General features: G+C 36.0%; 1 protein-coding gene across 7 annotated transcripts in view; it reads right to left on the reverse strand.

Moving 5' to 3' along the window:
* Positions 1–21,526, reverse strand: part of SNTG1 (syntrophin gamma 1) — an 865,152-nt gene that overhangs the window by 321,235 nt on the left and 522,391 nt on the right. For 6 of the 7 annotated variants that reach the window (XR_011543069.1, XM_070630619.1, XM_070630623.1 and 3 more), the window contains one exon: positions 6,858–6,911. Coding sequence is in view for 5 of the 7 variants with exons in the window: in XM_070630619.1 (XP_070486720.1) it covers positions 6,858–6,884 (27 nt within the window). In the remaining 2 variants the exon portion in view is untranslated. Of the gene's footprint in view, positions 1–5,006; positions 5,237–6,857; positions 6,912–21,526 lie in introns of all 7 variants that reach the window. The other variant, XM_070630622.1, reaches the window with a different exon arrangement.

A 21,526-nucleotide genomic window follows, 5' to 3' on the forward strand; every position in this document is an offset into this window, starting at 1 on the left:
AGTGCTCTTAATGTTCCCATTTGTCAGAGATGCAAAAGGCAATTCCTTTGAGATAGAATACAATCTCTGGCTATTATCCTGTACCAAAAAATCAACAGGAACAATGAACACTTTGGAAATTGCATTTTCTTTTAACAACTAGGGAGCCATTCTTAATTTGGATAAAGGGATAAGTACATAGAAATATATATATTTATCCTTAGTATTTAACGAACACAAAATCCCAGGCAAACAATGCCAGGTTTTCTCTTGGAATATACACTTCCATGTGTATTGCTAGGAATTTATTTCTTTAAAGGAATGTTCCACAATGTTGATGAGGATATACTTTGATACTGCAGCCTCCTAAGATCATTCTTTCTGTAAACTGCTTTATCCCATGTGCTAAGACATATCATTATACACTCTATCACATATGATCTTATGTTAATCTTTAGTAACTATTTTGTAAGAGTTATGATATCTTTTAAAGAAAAACAAACTTTTTAAAAAGCAAGGACGGCATTTTCCCTTCTATGGGATTGGGGCACAGCTAGTGCTAACTAAATTGTGTCAACTAATCTATTCTAGAGCATAAATCAAGTGGTTATGTCTAGAGGACAAAAATATTTCAGCAAAGCAAATTATATTATTTTTAATATAGAACATAATTTTCTACATTTTTCACATGGAAAAGTCTCTCATGCTTACAACGTGCTCTTGGCTGGGAGACAGCATTGGGACTGTCTGAGGTGGCACAGGGAAGGGAGGGATATAAAATAATAGCAAAACCAAGTGAATATAATTGAGCACATTTACCAATTTTTCAATGTACAGTACATTCTGGGCCAATTTTTTCCCAGAAGTGTAACGGAATAGCTGGGAATCACAAATAATGCTCTATCACAACTTGGGGATGAAAAAGGGGCTTTTCCCTGAAAGCCCATAAATGCATTATTATTACTCATCAAAGAGATATAAAAGATCATCCAGGGAAAGTCTGGGGAACTAAAACTCAGTTATGAGGCTTCTCTTAGCACATTTCTGATGTGGCTCATTCACTCAAATAATTTGTAAAATGTCCCCGAATTATTAGATAGATGTCTGGAAAACAGAATACAGACTTTGAGCTCACAGCTGGGTCCTGAGAGGATAAGAGTTAAAGAAAATAAAGAATGGGCAGCATTTTGTTAGAATGAAATATATATATATATATATATATTTTGACATCAATAAATAAGTGTTTGGAGAAAACAGCAAATAGAGAGCTAAGGAAGCTAAGAGCAAATTCAAGTTAAAATATATTTCCAAGTGTTCTAGATGTTACATATAGTCTTTTATTAAAATTCAGCTTCTGTACATGGAAATAAACTTAAAATCCCATATATACATCTATTTCAAAAATATTATATAACACTATCAGAGAGTCAGACATGAATTAGATAATAGTCTCTGACCTTAGAGTATTCCTACTTAAAAAAATATATGTATAAATAAGATGCAATATGCTATCTGATTATCTGATATGGGAACAAGATCGAGAGAGGAATTAAATATTCATGAGGGTAGAGGGTATTACAGGAGTCTTTGTAGTCAGAAAAATGTCTGGTTCATTTTGGAAAAATAAACTGAAGTAACAATAATTAGAGGAGACAGAAGTTGTTTTATTCAAAAGTGGGAAAATGAGTAGATATGGAAACATGAGAATGTGTAGATCATGTGATGCAAGAAGAAGACAGAAACCTGAAAATACATCCTTAAGGCTGAGCCTCTGTGATTCAGCAGAAGTCACAGGGGAGCAAATGCCAGAAGAGGGGGAGGTGTGTCAAGCACCTTGTATGATGTGCCAGGAGTTTGAAGGTGTTACAGATGCCCTAGAGAAATTTGAATAGTGAAATAATATATTTAGATTTGTGTTTTATAAATATATTTCTTATAGTGGAGTAGAAGAAGGATAGCAATTGGGAAAGTTAAAACATAGTTATTGTTGACAGAAGCATAGACCTTGAACAGGAAATGTTGGGGACAGGTAACAATTGAATTAAATTCGCAGCTGTTATAGTAGATCAAGGAAGATGGATAAAATCCCTTTCAGGGCTGTTTCCTGATTCAGAGCAGCATTACTGGACCATTTGCCATGATATTTATTGTATGCTTACTGCAAAAGTCTGGGTGCATAGTGTTTAGAGTGCAGGCTTGGAGTCAGACACTTATCTCAGGTCCCCCAAAATATTTCCCCAAATAAATAAAGGAACAGCATGGGCAGAGGATGTGTTTTCAGCATAAAAAGGGTAGGAACATGCAGTCAGGGCCTCAGGCAAGGCCGATTTGTATTGCTGGTCCTTCTGTCTTTCTACACTATTAGTATCATTGCTACGGAAATGTTGCCACGTATTTCATTTATATGTAGTTTAATAACCGCTTATATAGAGCTTACTGTGTGTCCAGAAATATTAATTCATTTGACTCTCCTAACAACCCAGCACAACTGCTCTCATAGATTGGACAGGAGCAGAGGAGCAGAGATGAGTGGAAGTGAGGATTTGAACCCAGGCTGCTGGCTCCAGACTCTGCACTCTTAACTCCTTGCCCTGGTTTCCCTCCTGCAGAGATTGAGGGATGCCTCCCCATGTTGTTCTGTATACAATGACATGGCTATCAGCCTCTTTCAGCAGGTAGCATTTTGGTTATCAAGAATCTCATAAGGGAGTGCAAAGAGTTCCGAGAAGGACATCAACTTGAACCAGCTGTTTTTCACGTTATCAGAGCAATGACCACTGAAGGGAAAAAAAGTGAGTAAGAGACCACTCTGGGCCTGGCAGGTGATTTTTCCCACCAAAGCCATGCTACTAAGGGAGCATAGGACAGTGTCTAATGTGGGGACAGCCTTGGTCTACACACCCTTGTCCCCATGGATTGCTTTAGGGATACAACTGGGAAACAGGACCGTGAGAGCAGCTGCTAGTACAGCACAACTATCTGTGGACCCAGATTGTTTACAAATAAAAAAATCACCTAAATAATTATTGGCCCCATAATTATTGGCCACACAGTTTAGTATAAACCTAGGATATGTATTTGTCTTATTTTTATCAACATAACAATCATTTGTCTTCAACCTTTTTTGACTGTGTACATTGCATGTGTGTAAAGAAATGTATGTGCTACATATAATGTACAAATATGTAAATTATGAAACATACATAAAATTTAAAAATTTTTAAAGTTATGATTCATAAAAATTTATATAAACTCAAATGTTGTTTTCCTGTGCCTGATGGATGATCCTTTATTACAGATGGATTTTACTATTTGCTCAGAGGAATATTAAAAGACAGCACCTCTTAATCACTTAAAAGGCAATACTTTTAAAAATCTTGTTTTCTGTAAACCAATGAAATGTTTTTATAAATTTGCATAGATTTACTGTTTGTTTTAAAACCCAAGCCTCACATTTAAATTTATTGAGAATTTATGCTCAGCTTAAACCTAGTACCTAATTTGGAACCGTAAAAAGTAGACCCTCATCCATTTTCTACTTAAAAGTTAAGGCCTCTTTAATTTGGGTTCTCGTTTTTCAAAGAACACAAAATGTGTTTGCATGAAACATTAAAATCTGTGTTCCTTTAATCTTGAATTGTAGAATTTGCAATACCAGTTGTAAGAAACTACAAACTACAAGAAACTAGGCAGAGACAATAATATGAACTGCAAACACTCTTACAGGGATCCCTGGTATTTCTAGATCTTGGTTGACAAATATTATTCAGTTTGTTCTGTAAAGCTATAGTTTTAAGTGACATGTAATTTCTTATACTGTACCATATTGCAGCAGTAGTGCACTAAGCCCCATTTCATGCAGGGTCCTTCAAATTGCAGCTTCTCCTTTATCCTTCCCTTCTGAGATCACTTCTAATCCTGGCCTTTTCCTTAGCTAAATTACAGCCATGTCTCAAGTACTCATGCAAGACTCGTTTCTTCTCGCAGCCTTTGGAGACCACTCCACCCAAAGATGAGTCTTTATTTTTCTGAACTCAGCACTTTCATTAAATAAATATATTCACCTAACAATTGATCAGTATTGTATTTTGGCATCATATGTAGTGACTTCAATAATATTTAGTCCTATATCACACTATTTAACTTCATCTTATACATTATTATTTCAAGAAGGTCTTAATAAGTTATTATGGTTTTTATTCTTAAGGATTATTAATATGCAGAATCTATTACAGTATTTTACTTATAGTAGGATTTCTTTCAATATCTGTTGATTGAATCATAGCAACAGATTAAATTTTATTATAAAAGATGCTAAATTTAATTATATATGTGCATGAATTGTTAAATTATTAAATATATGTTACAGATAAATATGTACTTTCATACTCAACACAAAGATGTGGATCTTATTTTAAGAAATGTAGATGTGAAAATGAAATATGGGAAAAACCCAGACTAAAGATAGCATATTGGCTTATTGGAACACATAGTCATTTTGATGACACTTTTAAAAGCAGAGAATCAGTAATTATGCCTGACTATACACATACTTTTTCTTCTAAATTGTAGATTTTGTGTCTGTCCCAATTGTATTCTCTATCTTCACTTTTGCTTCATGTCAAACTTTTAAATCCCAATTCCTTAAACGAATTGTAACATTTCCTTTTTAAGAGGAAAATTTTCTTAAACATTCAATAAACTTTTCTTTATAAAGAATCTGTATTAGATAACTAAGATGTTTTAAATAAAACTTATCTGGGCATACTCCTATTCCTTTACAAAGAAGAGAGTTCCTGGCATCCACATGGTAATATTCTAGATGTCTGAGGGACATGGATGTCAGAATTTCATTTTTAATGGCTTATTAGCAATCAAGAGAAGACAAGTTTTATTAAATATATCTTTGACTAAGATATAATTTCCAGCAATGTAGTATTTTAGAAAGAGGCTCAAACTTAGACCCAAGAGCTCCAAGCTACACATTATAGTTTTGTTTTTAACTAATTAATTAAATGGCACTCAACATTTCATAAAACTTCTCAGTCCTCATCTGCGAAGTGTCAGAGTTAAGCTAAATTACGTTTATGGTTCCTGACCACTTAAATGTTCTAAGATTGTAATTTTCAGGCAAACTCATTGTGGTCCATCTTCAGGGTGATTTGATCATCTTCATGGCATTCTGTAGTTCTGTATTCCTCCAAACCAGGCAGTATGTGGAACATGAGCACTGTTGATGAGCAGTTCTGAGACAGTCCTACACCATGGTGGGGACAGTAGAAAATGGTAGAGATTCTCAAATGGCTCATTGCAAGAGAACAAATCCTACCACTACAGAAGCAAGGGTAAGATGATCACAACAGTATTACCATTGTGAAATAATTCTTTGGAACATTAAATAGAATTTGATATATATTCCAAATCAATGAATCAAAACAATTTTGTTTAAAAAAAGGCCTGAGAAATCGATCTTATGTCAGCCTCTGAAGTCCAAGGTAAATCATTTGCTAAGATAGCATTTGGCTGCTATACAGTCCTTCCACATGAATCTCATATGTGTTTCATTTGTCTCATTGACACAAATATCCATTCAGTTTCAAGGAGCTTTATTACCCAAAACATAAGATAACACTTTGATAGAAATAGTAGATTTACTACAGTCAAAATTAAGAATATGATACTACATATTGTATTTAAAACTAGAAATGACACAGAATTAAAGGATATTTAAGCTTCTAAAACATTAATTCACTTTTTTTAAAAAAAGTATGAAGTTATAGGTGCTGAGTTAAAAAGATGAATAAGCTGTACCCTCTAACCTTATTATATTCATATTCAGCACATGAGAGAGATTTGTAAATAAGTAGCAATAATGTAATTTGAAAAGTGCTAGCATAGAGATATGTATAAAGTATTATCATACTTAAATATTTGAAAACAAAGAGAAGCATAAGTATTGAAAATATGAAAGCAATTTGTTAATTTTCTGAAAGATCTTACTTATATTCTTAGGATTCTTTGAACAAACTGTGACAAATTTTCTTTAAGAACAATATTTTTGCAAGAAATTTAACACATCATTTCATTAAAAGAGTAACCTTTACAAATATTAATACTGAAGTTTTTGTTTGTTTTTAACTCTATCACAGGTAATCCAGTTATGGTTTTTTTTCTTGGGTTATTTACAAACAATAAAAAATATTTTAAACCTTCTAAGCCAATATGAAATATTTTAACCTATAAAGTTTGCATTTTGAGTGAAAATGCTTTGACTGTTGCACGTTTAGTAAAAAAAGATGATCTTTCTTCCTAATAGAGAATAGTTACATTCTCCAGGGTCCCAAATCCATGCCCTCTTGACTGCACACTTGAACGGCCTTTAATATCCTCGAAAGAGCAATGTATCACTTTAACTCGTACCAAAGTGTGATGATAGCTCTACAGAGAAGCTGAATTGCCATGAATTAACACTTAAATAATGTTGAAATACTAAAATAATATTGGAATCATAAAATCATAGGATTCTAGTGCTGAAAGGAACTTTAGATGTCTTCTAATTTATAACCATTTATGTGAAGATGATTACTTCTAACACTCTTACCACCTGAAAATATACAGAGCATAGTTTATGGAGAAAGACAATTCAATCAAATCAAATTAGCTCCAGTCTTCTTAGAGAAAGAGTGAAAATCCAAGTCTTCCTCCGGCACTCTTTGGCTTTCTAGTCTTACAAAAACAGATCGTACTCTGGGAATGAAATGGACCTCACAACCATCCCTCTGCCAAAAGCAGCATTCCACTTATATAAAGGTGGGCCAAGTTTTTATTGCTTATAACCTGTTTTCCTTATTCAGAAAGCAGAAACCCATTTAACCTACCTCCTCACAGGCAGTCCTGAAATCCATGTGCTATGGCACAGCAAAGGATGTCGTCTGAAAAGACAGAGAAACGATAAGCCATCAAGCACAGCATCCAGTGTAAAAGAGGAGAACACTAATAAAGTGGAAGAAATTATGAAGCAGATCCTGTGGGCAAACTGTGTTTACTGCCACCTGTCAGGAACAAGAACTCTCAGGATATAGTAAAGAGAGAAGAAGAAGGAGAGGAAAAAAGTCTTAAACCCAGCTTTTGCAAAGTATAAACGTAATGCCACCATTCACTGTGATTGAGAATGTGCATTCCCATGCACCTCTCCTCTTCACTAAGCATTCAGACATACCTAGAGTATGATTAACCTCCTCCCTCAAGCGTTAGCTCATTCCCAAAATTCATTTTGAAACCTGAGTTTGCAACTGGGAAAGAAACTTCAAAAGGAGTAATTAAAATTTCCTTTCATGTTGTTATCTCTTGAAAAAATGTTGACTAATCTTTCTCTTTTTAATTAAAAAGCTACATGCATAAATAATTCTCTCTGAAACTTAAAATTTTATTCACAAACAATAAGATGTAAGGAAGCAAGCTATTTATCAGAGTGAATAATGTTAGGATAAATCAATGTATGAACTATCTTACATAATTTCATCTAGTGGTCACTATCCTAAATGGTGGGCATAGACTTAAATGCATATAAATGCAAATAAGGTTTTTCACTTTTAATGCTTTTAGACAGTTTTGTTTTAATTATATGATAAACAATAAAACTGAGTTGTCATAGAAAATTTTCACCCTAAACTATAAAAAAAACTGCAGAGCCAAAACATAATGATTTAGGTAATTGAGACTTCAAAGTAAAATGTATAGTGAATTCCAAAATAGAAGATTTTGTACCCCTCAAAATCACTCCTCTTCTCAACCTTTGGAACTGTAAACTATCTTATCCTTCTTTGTCATTTTCTGTTGTATGAGATTGATGAACACTTGATCAATGAAGTGTGGGAGGAAGAGAGTGAGAGCTTCATCTGTGCTGTCACTGGATTATTACCATTGCCTTGAAAGAAAAGAGACTGAGCATTTTCAATATTAACTGAACATGCCACGAAATGTTTGGTTTTTTTTCAAATATTGGTGCTGAGCTAACACTTGTTGCCAGTCTTTTCTTTTTCTTCTTCTCAAAGGCCCCCGGTACATAATTGTATATCTTTCTGGTTGTGCTATGTGGGACGCTGCCTCAGCATGGCTTGATGAGTGGTGCCGTGTCTGCACCCAGGATCTGAACTGGCGAAACCCTGGGTTGCAAAGCAGAGTGTGTGAAATGAACCACTCAGTCATGGGGCCGGCCCCCACATAATGTATTGAATACTTTCCCTAAATAAGCCTTGTGGCTTGTGAACCTCTTTTATTTTATTGGAATGCATAGGAGGCTTATTTCAGTAAAGTTAGGTAGAGGCTTATTTCAGTAAAGTTAGGTAACCACAAATCATTAACAAGTACAAGAAGAATCTGATGATAGAAATTACTTATTTTGCACCCATGAGAAATTTGTCATTAGTTTAACAATTATTTTTCAAAATTCCTCTTAAAGTTTGCTTTTGAAGAAACTATAAATATCTACTTATCTTCAATTCTGACATGAAGTTATTCCTTTACTGTAAAAGTAGGAGAATTTCAGTATTTATTGAATACATAGAAACCCTGAATCTCTAGAATCAATTTCCTGCTTATAAATGCAGCCAGGAAAATAGACTTGAGGATATTTAACCACTTGGCTAAATTTAATTTCATTTTAATTTCTTATGCAGATTTTAATTTTAGTGAATACATTTTTAAGATATTATTTCTTAATAATATGACAGATTTGAGTACAGGTTGTATCTATGCCTTCTACCATTTTTACCATGTCTTTCTCTTCTTAATTTCCCATCATCTTTCATCAAAATATTAGGTAACGATATCAAGTGTATATTCAGAAAAAGAATTAGTATGGGATTAAAAACAATTTAATTACTAGGTAGCATAATAAATTTCATAGCTATAGTAGAACTATTTTCAGTGATTATAAATTTAAAAACGAGTAAAAGTTGTTCAAGTTTTATTTTTAAAATCTTCTGAGACCTTTTTTTGTATAAAGTTTTATGTTAGAACAGTTTTAGGTTTACGGAAATATTGCGAAAATAGTACAGAGAGTTCCATATACCCCAGTTCCTTTTTCCCTCTATTATTAACGTCTTAAATTAGTATGACGCATTTGTTAAAATTAACAAACCAATATTGGTATTACAAAGTCCATATTTGAAACAAATTTCCTTAGCTTTTTCCTAATAGGCTTTTTCTATACCAGGATCCCGTCCAGGACGCCATATTATATTTAATCATCATGTCTCCTTAGGCTCCTCTTGACTGTGACTGTTTCTCAGGCTTTCCTTTTTTTTAATGACTTTGACAGTTTTGAAGAGTACTGGTCAGTAATTTGTACAATGTTCTTCCATTGGGATTACCCTGATGTTTTTCTCATGATTGTACTGGGGTTATGGGTTTTGAGGAGAAAGATCACACAGACAAGTGCCATTTCACCCCCTCATATCAGAGGTATGCACCATCAACATGCCTTATCACTGTGGAGGCTGACCTTGGTCACCAGGCTGACACGGTGTTTGTCAGGTTTCTTCCTTGGTAAGTTACTCCTTTTTTCCCTCCCTTCACACTTTGCTCTTTGGAGAGATGTCACTATGCTCAGCTCACACTTACAGAGTGGCGAATTATTCTTCTCTTCCTTGAGGATGGATTGTCTACATGATTTATTTGGAATTACTCTGCATAGGATATATGCCTGTTCTTCCCTATTTACTTACTTATTCAATCATTTATTTAGGCCCTGTCAGCTGACAGAGCAAGGAAATGTGTGTATGATAACTCATGTAGTAAGGCTGCACCACAGTTATATTTATCCAGTCAAAATTACACTAAACCTTCACTATTTCCTCCGGTGAAAGCAAACAGACAATGCTATCTGATCCCATTAGCCTATTCCCATGTGTATAAAACCAGCAAATGTTGTCAGAAGTAAGTTAGCCATATTTAGGGGAAAAAAGGCTTTTTATAAACCAAATATATCAGGAATAATGTATTTGAGTTAGTAAAAGATAAAAATAGTTTTAAAAAATAAAACACTGCTGTAAAGGAATATATTGTAGGTAAACACTATCTTTTGAGGGAAGGTTATATTGATAATTTTTAGTTCTTTATAGATGCAATAAATGTGTCAAGCCTGAAAATAACTACAAGCTACAATATGTAGACACTTGTGGGAGATTGAATGTATGGCCCAGATTCTCCACCTTTCCTGACATCTACTCCCATACCATAGATTTATCATGGAAAGGAATGCTTTCTCCATGCACTGACTTTGGCCTTGACCATGTAAATTGCTCCTGCCAATGATGAAGTGACTATATGCTAGTTTCTTTAACAGCTTCCCATGTTCCCACATGATCTCTTGCTGTTCTGCCATTGCATGAGAAGAGCCTCCTCAAGAAGCTACTGCCCACTTGACCCGGCCCCAGAACAACATACATGGAGCAAAACTTCCCTAAATGGACCACAGAACACAGGGTGAAGTGTGGGAAGCATTCCCCCAATCTAGCTGCCATTGTATTGTGACAAGGTCTGGCAATGGAAGGAGATTCATGCAAGGCACTTCTCCAGGGAACATAATTCTTTAAGCAGAATCCTTTTTCCTCCTTTCTAAAGCCTATTACTGATTAACGTATTCCCTCTGTCCTGGAAGCCTTGTAAAAACAGGCAGAACTAGCAATAAACGTATCTCAAAGAACAAACAGCAGCCCCCAAGGATGAGGGGGTCTATATTCCGTTAATTATATACTCGCTGTCCTCCTAACTCCTTTGAAGACCCTGAAACTATGTAACCTCTTCCTAAACAATCGATATGTATGCTGTACATCTGGTATGTAGATAACCACCTTTGATTATTACCTTTAGTCACGCACTGCCCCTCATCTATTGTTCCCATGATGACAATAGTTAGACCACCTAGTGTGATTTTTTCCTATATAAGTGTACCCTGTCCCCGAAATAAATTGGACTTGCTTGCAACTGCATCGAGTCTCACGTCTAGCACTTACACTTTCGCCGACACCGTCTCTCCCGCGGGCACCTGGACTCTGCAGAGGCTGGACCCCGGCAGTGAAGTAGAGCCACCCTCACATCCCTGCCTCAACAGAGTTGCCACAACCAACCTGCAAACTGTGGAGTAAAATCAAGGCTTAGTATTTGTAATGGTTAGCTTTATGTGTCAACTTGACTATGATATAGTCCCCAGTTATTCAATCAGAAACATAATCTAGATGTGGCTGTGAAAGAAGTTTGTAGATGTGGTTAATATCTACAATCAACTTACTTTAAGTATTGGAGATTATTCTCGAAAATGTGAGTCAGCCTCATCGAATCAGTTAAAGAACTTAGAAGAAAACACTGAGGTTTCTTGGAAGAAGAAATTCTGCCTGAAGTCTGCAACATCAATTTCTGTCTGAGAATTTCAAGGCTGCTGGGCTGACATAAAGATTTCAGAATTGCCAGCTCCCTCAATTACATGAGCCAAGTCCTTAAAATAAATCTCTCTTCCTCTCTCTCTCTTTATATATATATGTATCTGTATGTTTGTGCGTGGGTCCATATGCATACATATAATGCATGTATGTATATATGTGTATATGTTTGTATGTATATATACATGAATTATATGTAATATATATACATTATGTGTAATATATACAAACTGGTCTGTTTCTCTGTAGAATCCTAACTGATATAGATTTTGATACCAAAAGTGGTTGTAGAGAAGTAGAATCTTAAAGAAGAATTTTCTGAATTGGTTCTGGGGTTTTCAGAATTGGTTCTCTAATCTGATTAGATTTAAAGGAACCACTGACTCTATGTCCAGTATTAAAGAGAGCACTGAGAGTCCATGGCATGATATAGCAACAGGGATATACAATATATCATCATCAGATACTCTTAATCGAAGTGTGACCCATGAGGAAGTATGCTACACTCCAAAAGACTGTGTATTTTTTTTCTATTTATAGACATGATCCTGGGGAGTACATGTGGGAATGGATACTAAGAATGTGGGATAATGGTAGAAGGAACATAAAGTTGGATAAGGCCAAATTTATTGATATGGTCACATTAAGCAGATATATTCTGGATTTAAAGTTTTTCCTATAGGGTTAGAAAGAGTTTGGTTGGTTGATTGGCTGAAGCATGGACCAAAAGATGGCCCAAAGTGAGAGAGTTGGAAATGCGAGACCTGCCTTGGTTTGATGTAGAGAAAGCGATTCAAAGTTTTTGGTAGATTGGAATGTTAGGGTAGATTCATAATTTAAAACCTGCTCTCCCACCCTGAGGGGGTCCAGAGAATACACCTTTCACCATGGCTATGAGGAAGGAATTTGCTATAGGAATCCAGAAGTGCTGAATAATTCTGTGGTCACTCATCTCTGTAGGTCAGAAATTACAGTGGGAACTGCTGCCACTGAACTGGGATCCTTAAATGCAAGAGGAGTAGTTGGATCTTGGGATTGCAGAGGCCAAGTGGCAGTACTTAATCACCAACAATAAAGTGGGCATGTTTACTATAATGAGCAGCAGAGTCTTCAAAGCAATAATCTGAATAATCTAACTCTCAGAAACCTATAATAATGGTAAGTTGACTATATGTCCCCTAGAAGTGAAACAGATAGGACGCCTATTTAGATTTTATTTGATCTGTGTAAGCAGAAGAGTTCTAGATCAAGTGAACAGAAATATCACTTGAATCACCAAAGCAAAGAGTCATGGACCCTCAATCAATTCCCATACTTGAATGAGTTTAGTGAGCCAAGAATCCTGGAAGGGAGGGGAGGCGAATTCCCCTAGAGGAAGGACACTGGTACACTGCCAACAATTTATACTGTTAATCTTTCTCCAAGTTTTTTTCAAAGGGATCTACATTCTTTTACCAGGGTAACTGTGCATACAGAAAAGGAAATGATCAGGCTTTTCAGAGACTACTGGACACTGGCTCTGAACTGGTACTAATTCCAGGAGATTCAGGCGTCACTATGGTCCACCAATTGGAAGAGGGGCCTATGATAGTTAAGTGATAAGTGGAACTTTTGCTCAGGTCTATCTCACAGTGAGTTCAGGGGACTCCAAAACCCATCCTGTGGTTATTTCCACAGTTCTAGAATTGGAATAGATATAGTCAGCAACTGACAGAATCTTCACATTGTTTCTTATCCTGTGGAGTCAGGGCTATTATGGTAGAGAAGGCTGAGTGGAAGCCACTAGAATTGTCCTTATTACTAAAAATAGTTAAAGGATACTGCATTTCTGCAGGGATTGCAGATATTTGTGCCATCATCAAGGACTTGAAGGATGCAGAGGTAATGATTCCCATTACTTTCTCATTCAACTCATCTGCTTGGTATGCAGAAAAACAGATGGATCTTGGAGAATGACAGTGGATTATCAGAAGTGTAACAGGGTAATGACTACAATTGCAGTTGCTATACTAGATGTGGGGTTTCACTCCTTGAGCAAATTAACACAACCTCTGCTACCTGGTATGCAGCTATTGATCTGACAAATGTTTTTTCTCAATGCCTGTCCATACAGTCACCAGAAGCAATTTGCTTTCAGCTGAAAAAGCCAGCAATATGTCTTCACTGTCCTACCTCAGGGGTATATTGACTCTCCAGCCCTATGTCATAATTTAGTCCACAAGCATCTTGATCACCTTTCCCTTACTCAAGACATCATACTGGTCCTTTACATTGATGACATTTTACTGATTGGACCCGGCAAGCAAAGAGTAGCAGCTACTCTAGACTTATTTTAAGATGTGTGTCAGAGGGTTGGAAGTAAATCCAACAAAAATTCATGGACCATCTATCTCAGTGAAGTTTCTAGGGGTTCAGTGGATGTGACATGTTGAGCTATCCCTTCTAAGGTAAAGGATAAACTGTTGCGTATGGTCTCTCCTAATCAAAAAATGCCTAGTGGGCGTCTGGATTTTACAGGCAACACAGTCATCATCTGGGTGTGTGCTACTGCAGCCCATTGACTCAGGGGCCTGTAAAGCTTCTTGTTTAGAGTGGGACCCAGAATAAGAGAATGTCTGCAACAGGTCCAGGCTGTTGTGCAAGGTCCTCTATCACTGGCCAGATGATGCTTAGATTCAATGGTGAGTGAAATGTCAGTTTACGCACTAAAGCCCTTTTCTGGAACATTCTTGAAGGACAGTGGTGAGGGAAACTTCCCAAATAACAGAACCTCAAGCAGTGCACCTATTTGTTCATTTTGCTTCGAAGGAGAAATGGGTAATGTTATGAATGTATACGGATTCATAGGCTGTGGTCAATAGTTTGAATGGATAGTCCAGGACTTGGAAGAAAGATGACTGAAGAAATTAGTGACCTCAAAGTCTGGGGAAGATTTATAGGAATAGACTTCTCTGAATGGGCAAAAAACATGAAGAAATTTGTGTCTCATGTGAATGCTCACCAAAGGGTGAGTTAAGCAGAGGAAGATTTTAATAATCAAGGGAATAGCATACCAATTAGCCTCTTTTCCCCTCCACTCTTTTCATTGCCCGATGGACAAATAAGCAAGGTGACATTTGTGGCAGGAATTGAGGCTATTCATGGGCTTAGCAACATGGACTTCCATTCATGAAGGCCAACCTGGCTACAGACACTGCTCAATACCTCATCTTCCAGGAACAGAGATCAACATGAATGTGATGTAGCAACATTCTCTGGAAAGATTACCAACTACCTGGTGACAGGTTGATTACGTTGTACCACTTCCATATTGGAAGGGGCAAAGTTTTCTTCTTACTGGAGTTAAGACTTTGGATACAAATTTGCCTTTCCTGTATGCAATGTTTTTACCAAATCGGCTATCCGTGGACTCACAGAATGCCTTATCCATTTTCATGGTATTCCATACAGCATTGCTTCTGATCAAGGAACTCACTTAGCAGCAAATGAAGTGAGACATAGGGTGATTTTCATGGAATTCACTGGTCTTACCATGTTCCCCACCATCCTGAAGCAGCTAGCTGGATAGAACAGTGTGATGGCTTTTCAAAGTCTCAATTACGGTGTCAGCTGGCGATATCTTGCAGGTTTGGGGTCAGGTTCTTCTGAAAGCTGTATATGCTCTGAATCAGTGTCCAATATGTGGTGTGCTTTTTCTCACAGAGCAAGGACTCAAAGGTCCAGAAGTCAAGGGATGATATGGGAGTGGCATCACTCATATCACCACTAGTGACCCTCTAACAAAATTTTTACTTCTTATTTTTGTGACTTTTGCTCTGCTGGTGTTTGTTCCAACCGGAGAAATGTTTCCAGGAAGATACACAATGATTCTATTGAATGGGAAGTTGAGACTGCCACTCAGGCACTTTGGACTCCTCATGCCTCTGGCATCAACAGGCAAAGAAGGGAGCTAGGGTCCTGTTTGGGGTGATTCATCCTGAATCCCAAGGGAAATTGGACTGTCAGTCCACAATAGAGGTAATGGAGAGTATGTGTGGAAGATAGGAGATCCCTTACAGATTTTCTTAGTATTACCATGTCCTGTGATTAAAGCTAACAGAAAACTACAACAACTCAATTAAGGCAGAGCTCCTAATGGGCCAAATCGTTTGGGAATGAAGGTTTGGATCACTCCATGAGATAATGAACCATGATCAACTGAGGTGCTTGCTAACAGAGAAGGAGCATGCAATGACTAGTGGAAGAAGATGGCTATAAATACCAGCTATGACGATGCATTCACTTTGGAAACAAGGGCTGTAATTGTATGAATATTTCTTCTTTATTTTGTTATGCATATGTTTGTGTACATATACGATATATAAATATTACATATTATATATATGTTATATACTTAAATATACATTATATGTATAGATGTTTATATGTGTATGTAATATTTATACAAATAATATATGTATGTATAGATGTAATATGTTTGCGTGTGTATATATATATATCTTTCAAATACCTTTGTTTTCTTCCCTCTCTTATCCCCTTATCATCTAACACAAGATTTATTAATAATATAAACCTTTATATCACAGCATTTAAGTTACAGTACATGAAGGAGAAAAGTGAATATCACCTAAGGACTTTGTATTCGTTTCAAAGGAAATCGTTAGTGTATTTTAGACTGTATGAAGGATAGTTGTATTATTTTGGTTGGAAGCATGACTTTATGGTTTTTATTTGAAAGTTAGTTTGGATAAGGAGATGTGTTTTGGTGCCAAGTTGACAAGGGGTAGACTGTAATGGTTAGTTTTTATGAGCCAACTTGTCTAGGCCAGTTATTCAACCAGGTACCTAGTCATTCAATCAATTACCAATGTAGGTGTTGCTGTGGAAGTATTTTGTATATATAGCTTAACATCTACAATCATTTGACTTTAAGCAAATGAGATTATTTTAGATAATGTCGATGGGCCTCATGCAAAGAATTGAAGGACCTTAAAAGCAAACTCAGACATTTCTCTGATAAAGAAATTCTACTTCAAGACTGCAGCAACAATTTCTGCCCAGTAGTTTCCAGCCTTCAGCCTATCCTACAGATTTCAAATTTGCCAGCCCCAGAATGGTGTGAGCCAATTCCTTGAAATGACTCTCTTAATATATGTATCTAGATATATAGGTATCCAATTAGTTCTGTTTGTCTGGAAAATCCTGACTGATACAAGAGTGCATGCCACTGAATTTTATGGTTTTACTATGAAAAAGTTTTGTTACAATAACTGACTAAAAGAGCATCTGTCTAGGTGTTTGTGAAATTGCATTAAGCAGAGCTAACAAGTACCAGCAATTTAAAAAACATAATTTCCAGAATGCATTATATCCTAGATATTTCAAAAGTATACTGTAAGAAAATTGTGAAAACATTTCATTTTGCAGCTGGTTCACTAAAAAGATAATTTAACTCATACTTTCTTTGAAAATTTGAAACTTAACCTTTTTATTGCGAAACAAAAAGGTGGTTTTTTTTTTTCCTAGAGGCACTTTTATCATCTCCGTACTATTTTTTCCTGTTTAGAACTGAAATTTTTAGGGCTTTCTTCATGTGATTGTCTTTAAATAATTTATCTGTATTAAAATATAATGCAAAACCAAATATACTATTTCCAAATACTTTCATCTCTCGATCCAGGGATAAAGAAAAAAATTTGTTGATTTATTAGTATCTAGTATAGTTTTACCAGGGAAAAAACAAAGCTTTCACAGAAATAAATTTCTTAAAATATTATTATTAGAAACCTTCATTTCTTAAAATATGAAGATGAAAATAGCAATGCATAAGTAGCTTGAATGATTAATGATAAAATTAACTTTAGTATGTACAAGATCACAATATATAAATGTGACATTCCACATTCTTTATCCATTTAGAATCCCCATGACCAGCTCAGCGATAAGCCACACAGTATGGAAAAACTCTAGCTTAAGGAAATCTGTTTATGCTATTATTACGTAAGTGACCTGACAAGCAGTGGTGGCACCCTGGATTCTGCCCAGGAAAAGTAAAGTAGAGCTGAATATTCCCCGACTGCCTACAGAGTGCTCCATTTATGTGGCATGGATCATCAGGATTGGCCTCTATCTAAAGGTCTTAACTCTTGTGATTAAATTTAATACTCAGAAATTAACAGAAACTGTTGTCATCAATTATGCTGAGAATAGCACCAGTTGCTGTTAATTGAACTTCATCTTTGTAACCGAAACAGGAAATTAAAATTAGACCGTACAGCCAAATTCATGCATGCTGCATGTAAAGCATACAACTTCTTCCCCTCAAAATGTCTCGTTTGACATGAGGCTGACAAAATAAAAAGAATACACCTCTGCAACAATACACACGTGGAAAATGTTGAAGTAGAGAACTGAGTAGGTAGTTATACAAAATAGAGTGGAAAGCATTGTTGCAAAATATTTTGGACTTAAATCCTTTAGATAATTTCTATAATGTTTTACTCAGTGAGTGTAAAGACGTCTTTATGATACTAGGCTAACTATCATGGTTCAGTTTACTAAAGGGAAAATATGTTATCTATTTAGAGAATTTGCCCTAGGCAAAACTATAAAATATGCAAAATTTATCTTCCCTCTTTTCATGTATACCAAACTCAAACTCAACATATACTTTCTCCACTTGTTTTTATATCTTTGCATTATGCCTTGACTGTTTGGAAATTGATTGATTGGTTTCATTCAAAATTGATTAAAACGTAGCATTAAAAATGAAAGATACAGTCACTTGGGTATTATTTTTAGTGAACTTTTTGTTCATTTAGCAGTGTGTAACTTGGGAGCAACTACTTATGCATCTTTCATCTTTCTATATTAGTTAGGATACTGGTTGGTAACATAGAGAAAAAGCAATGTAATAGTGGCTTAAACAGCATAGCAATTTGTATGGTTCTCCTGTAAGGGCCAAGCTTAATAGTTAAGAAGTAATTTCAAAGTGTCCGAAACCCACTCTCCTTCCATCTTATTTCTCTGCCATCCTCAGTATGTGTATTTGAGAGAGTTCGGCTTCTGCCCCCATGTCCAAATTCATACCAGGACAGAAAATGGAACTTGAGCACATCAAGTCCATTCACATTTCATTTTTCTCCTTACGAGATCACGTGTAGTCACATTGAGACTGAGAAACATAGTGTTTAAGGGCACAGTCCTATGATAAGATAGGAGAAGAGGGGCCAACAGCAGGCTAGGCCACACCTAATACAAGAACTTCCTTTTCCAAGCATTGCTCTTCTTGCTTTTAACATTCATCTTTGTCCCTTTAGAAAGAGGTTTCCTTTTAGGACAATTTTTGTAGTTCTCAAAATTATTGAGGAAATTTGATGCACTTTTTAGCATTTTAAAATTATCTTTCTGTAAATATTGTATCTATTTTGGCCAGTTTGGCTTAGATTACTTATTTGCAAAGTTGTTACGAAGTTTTGAAATTTTCCATCTATCTCTGAGAAATCTATCCAAAATCAATTTTTTTAAATGAAATGCCTCTAATCTCTTATTGATGTTTTGATAACTAGTGTGGACTCTAAATTTCTACATTGACTTTTACAAGTCTTAAGTGCAAACTTAGGCACTTATGTTAATTCCATAAATGATTTTGCTTTTTATTCTAAACTCATTTTTCAGTTAACCTAATTAGGTGGACTTTTCGACACTTTTGAATAAATATTCAGTTTTAATTACGCAATTTTGTTAATATTCTATGAAAAAAGGAGGTCTTTTTCAACATTTGATACTTCACTTAGAGAAAGAGAAGAAATTCTAGAAATTCATGAAAACATTGCCAGACAAGCACTGTGGGCCTAGTGAATCCCAAAGAAAACAGAGAAGGTGCTGGAAGAGACGTATGCGTTTAAGGAGCCTTCCAAAAAGCTGAGAAATCACCTGTTTTGCAAAAATTAACTCCTCCTCTGTGTTCTTGAATTTGGTGGAATCTAAAAAAGAGCCAAGATGTGGACCAACCTAAGTGCCCATCAATGGATGAATGGATAAAGATGTGGTATATATATATTTTTATATATATATATATATATATATATACACAATGGAATACCATTCAGCCATGAAAAAAGACAAAATCATGCCATTTGCAGCAGCATAGATGGATCTTGAGGGTTTTTATGTTAAGCAGAATAAGTCAGGCAGAGAATGACAAATACCACATGATTTCACTCATGTGTGGAAGACAAACAAGCAAACACATAGATAAGGAGAACAGATTGGTGGTTACCAGAGGGGAAGGGGGCAGAGGGAGGGTGAAAAGGGTAAAGGGGCACATATGTATGGTGATGGATAAAAACTAGTCTATTGGTAGTGAACATGAAGCAGTCTACACAGAAACTGCAATATTATAATGTACACCTGAAATTTGCACCATGTTATAGGCCAATATGACCTCAATAAAATAATAAGAATCAAAAAATATCGAGGGGCCGGCCCAGTGGCGCAGCAGCTAAGTGCGCACGTTCCACTTTGGCGGCCCAGGGTTCGCTGGTTCCGATCCCGGGTGTGGGCATGGCACCGCTTGGCACGCCATGCTGTGGTAAGCGTCCCACATATAAAGTAGAGGAAGATGGTCACAGATGTTATCTCAGGGCCAGTCTTCCTCAGTCAAAAGAGGAGGATTGGCAGCAGTCAGCTCAGGACTAATCTTCCTCAAAAAGAAAAACCACAACAACATTGATAGCTGTGGACAGCTATAAATAACCAAAAAAATAAAAAAGCCAAACTGATAAAAACACAGAGTAAAATAGTGGTTACCAGGGGCTAGGCAGTGGGGAAATAGGAGAGATGTTGTTTAAGGGTACAAACTTGCAGCTAGTAGATAAATAAGCCCTGGAGATCTAGTGCAGAGTATAGTAAAGATAGACAACAATACTGTTTATAATCATTAAACTTGCTAAGAGACTAGATCTTAATTATTCCCACCACAAAAAACAAATGATAATTATGTAACGTGATAGAAGTGCTAACTAATGCCTCAAAGACAATAATATACTAATATATAAATGTTCAAATCAACATGTTGTACACTCTAAAATTACAAAATGTTATATGTCAAATATATTTCAATTAAAAAATAACTTAAAAAATGATCTCCTCCTCCAAATGTAGAAAATGGATAACATACTTCAAATTCCACTCAAAGTTGTAAAAACTTCCCATTGTGCCCAGAAATAAACCAAAAAAGGACATATAACTGGGTATCAATATTTGTATTACTCCACATTTTTTTCGTTCCTTTTTTCCCCCAAAGTTTTTATTGATGTAGCTGCTGGCTTCCCAGTGCCTAGGTTTTACCACTTCAAAACTTTAGCTCAAGTCATTTATAATCAAACTCTCAGCACAGTTTTCCTTCTCATTCTCCCCATAAACACACCTCCCAATTTGCCAAGAGGCAGCTCCTTTAAATGCGGTTATTTTGGGGAGATGACTCAGGAAGCTGAAAATTCATGGCACTTGTCTTAGTGTGATCATGGAGTTCATGGTGTATGGCTAGGACAGGGAACCCCCAGGGCAGGTCTGTTTCCCTCATTAGTTATTTCATTGTCTGGCACAGCAGCTGGCTCACGCAGGCATACATTCCATACCTGCCGGAAGGATTAGACATCCAGATCTCTACAGATTCAAAGTCTTAACACAGGGAATGCATCTCTGATGGTGAAACTTTCAAAGTATGATATCTACTTTGAAATTAATTATTTCGTTGCTACTTTCAAAAACTTTCCTCCACATGTACATGTCTGTATAACACACTGTTTGACTGCCTTCAGAAGTTCTGGATCGAAGTTTTAGCTCTGAAGCATAAGATTAAAGGAAATAAATTCTAAATGCAGTTTGTACAGAGCACAGGAAAAATGATCAACATGTGTTTCTTACAAGAGAAGGTGAAAATGAGTAGAGCTACAGGATAAGATAATGTTCTTTTTAAACTCAGAAAGAAACACTCTGTACATATATTTGTGAAATAGATTAAAATGAAGCCCTGGGATTCATGGAGGCAGGTTAAAACAAACATCCAATTTGATGAAGATTCAGAAAGAAGACAAGTGCAG

Source organism: Equus przewalskii, chromosome 8 (genome assembly GCF_037783145.1).
Source record: "Equus przewalskii isolate Varuska chromosome 8, EquPr2, whole genome shotgun sequence".
NCBI classification, from domain to species: Eukaryota; Metazoa; Chordata; class Mammalia; order Perissodactyla; family Equidae; genus Equus; species Equus przewalskii.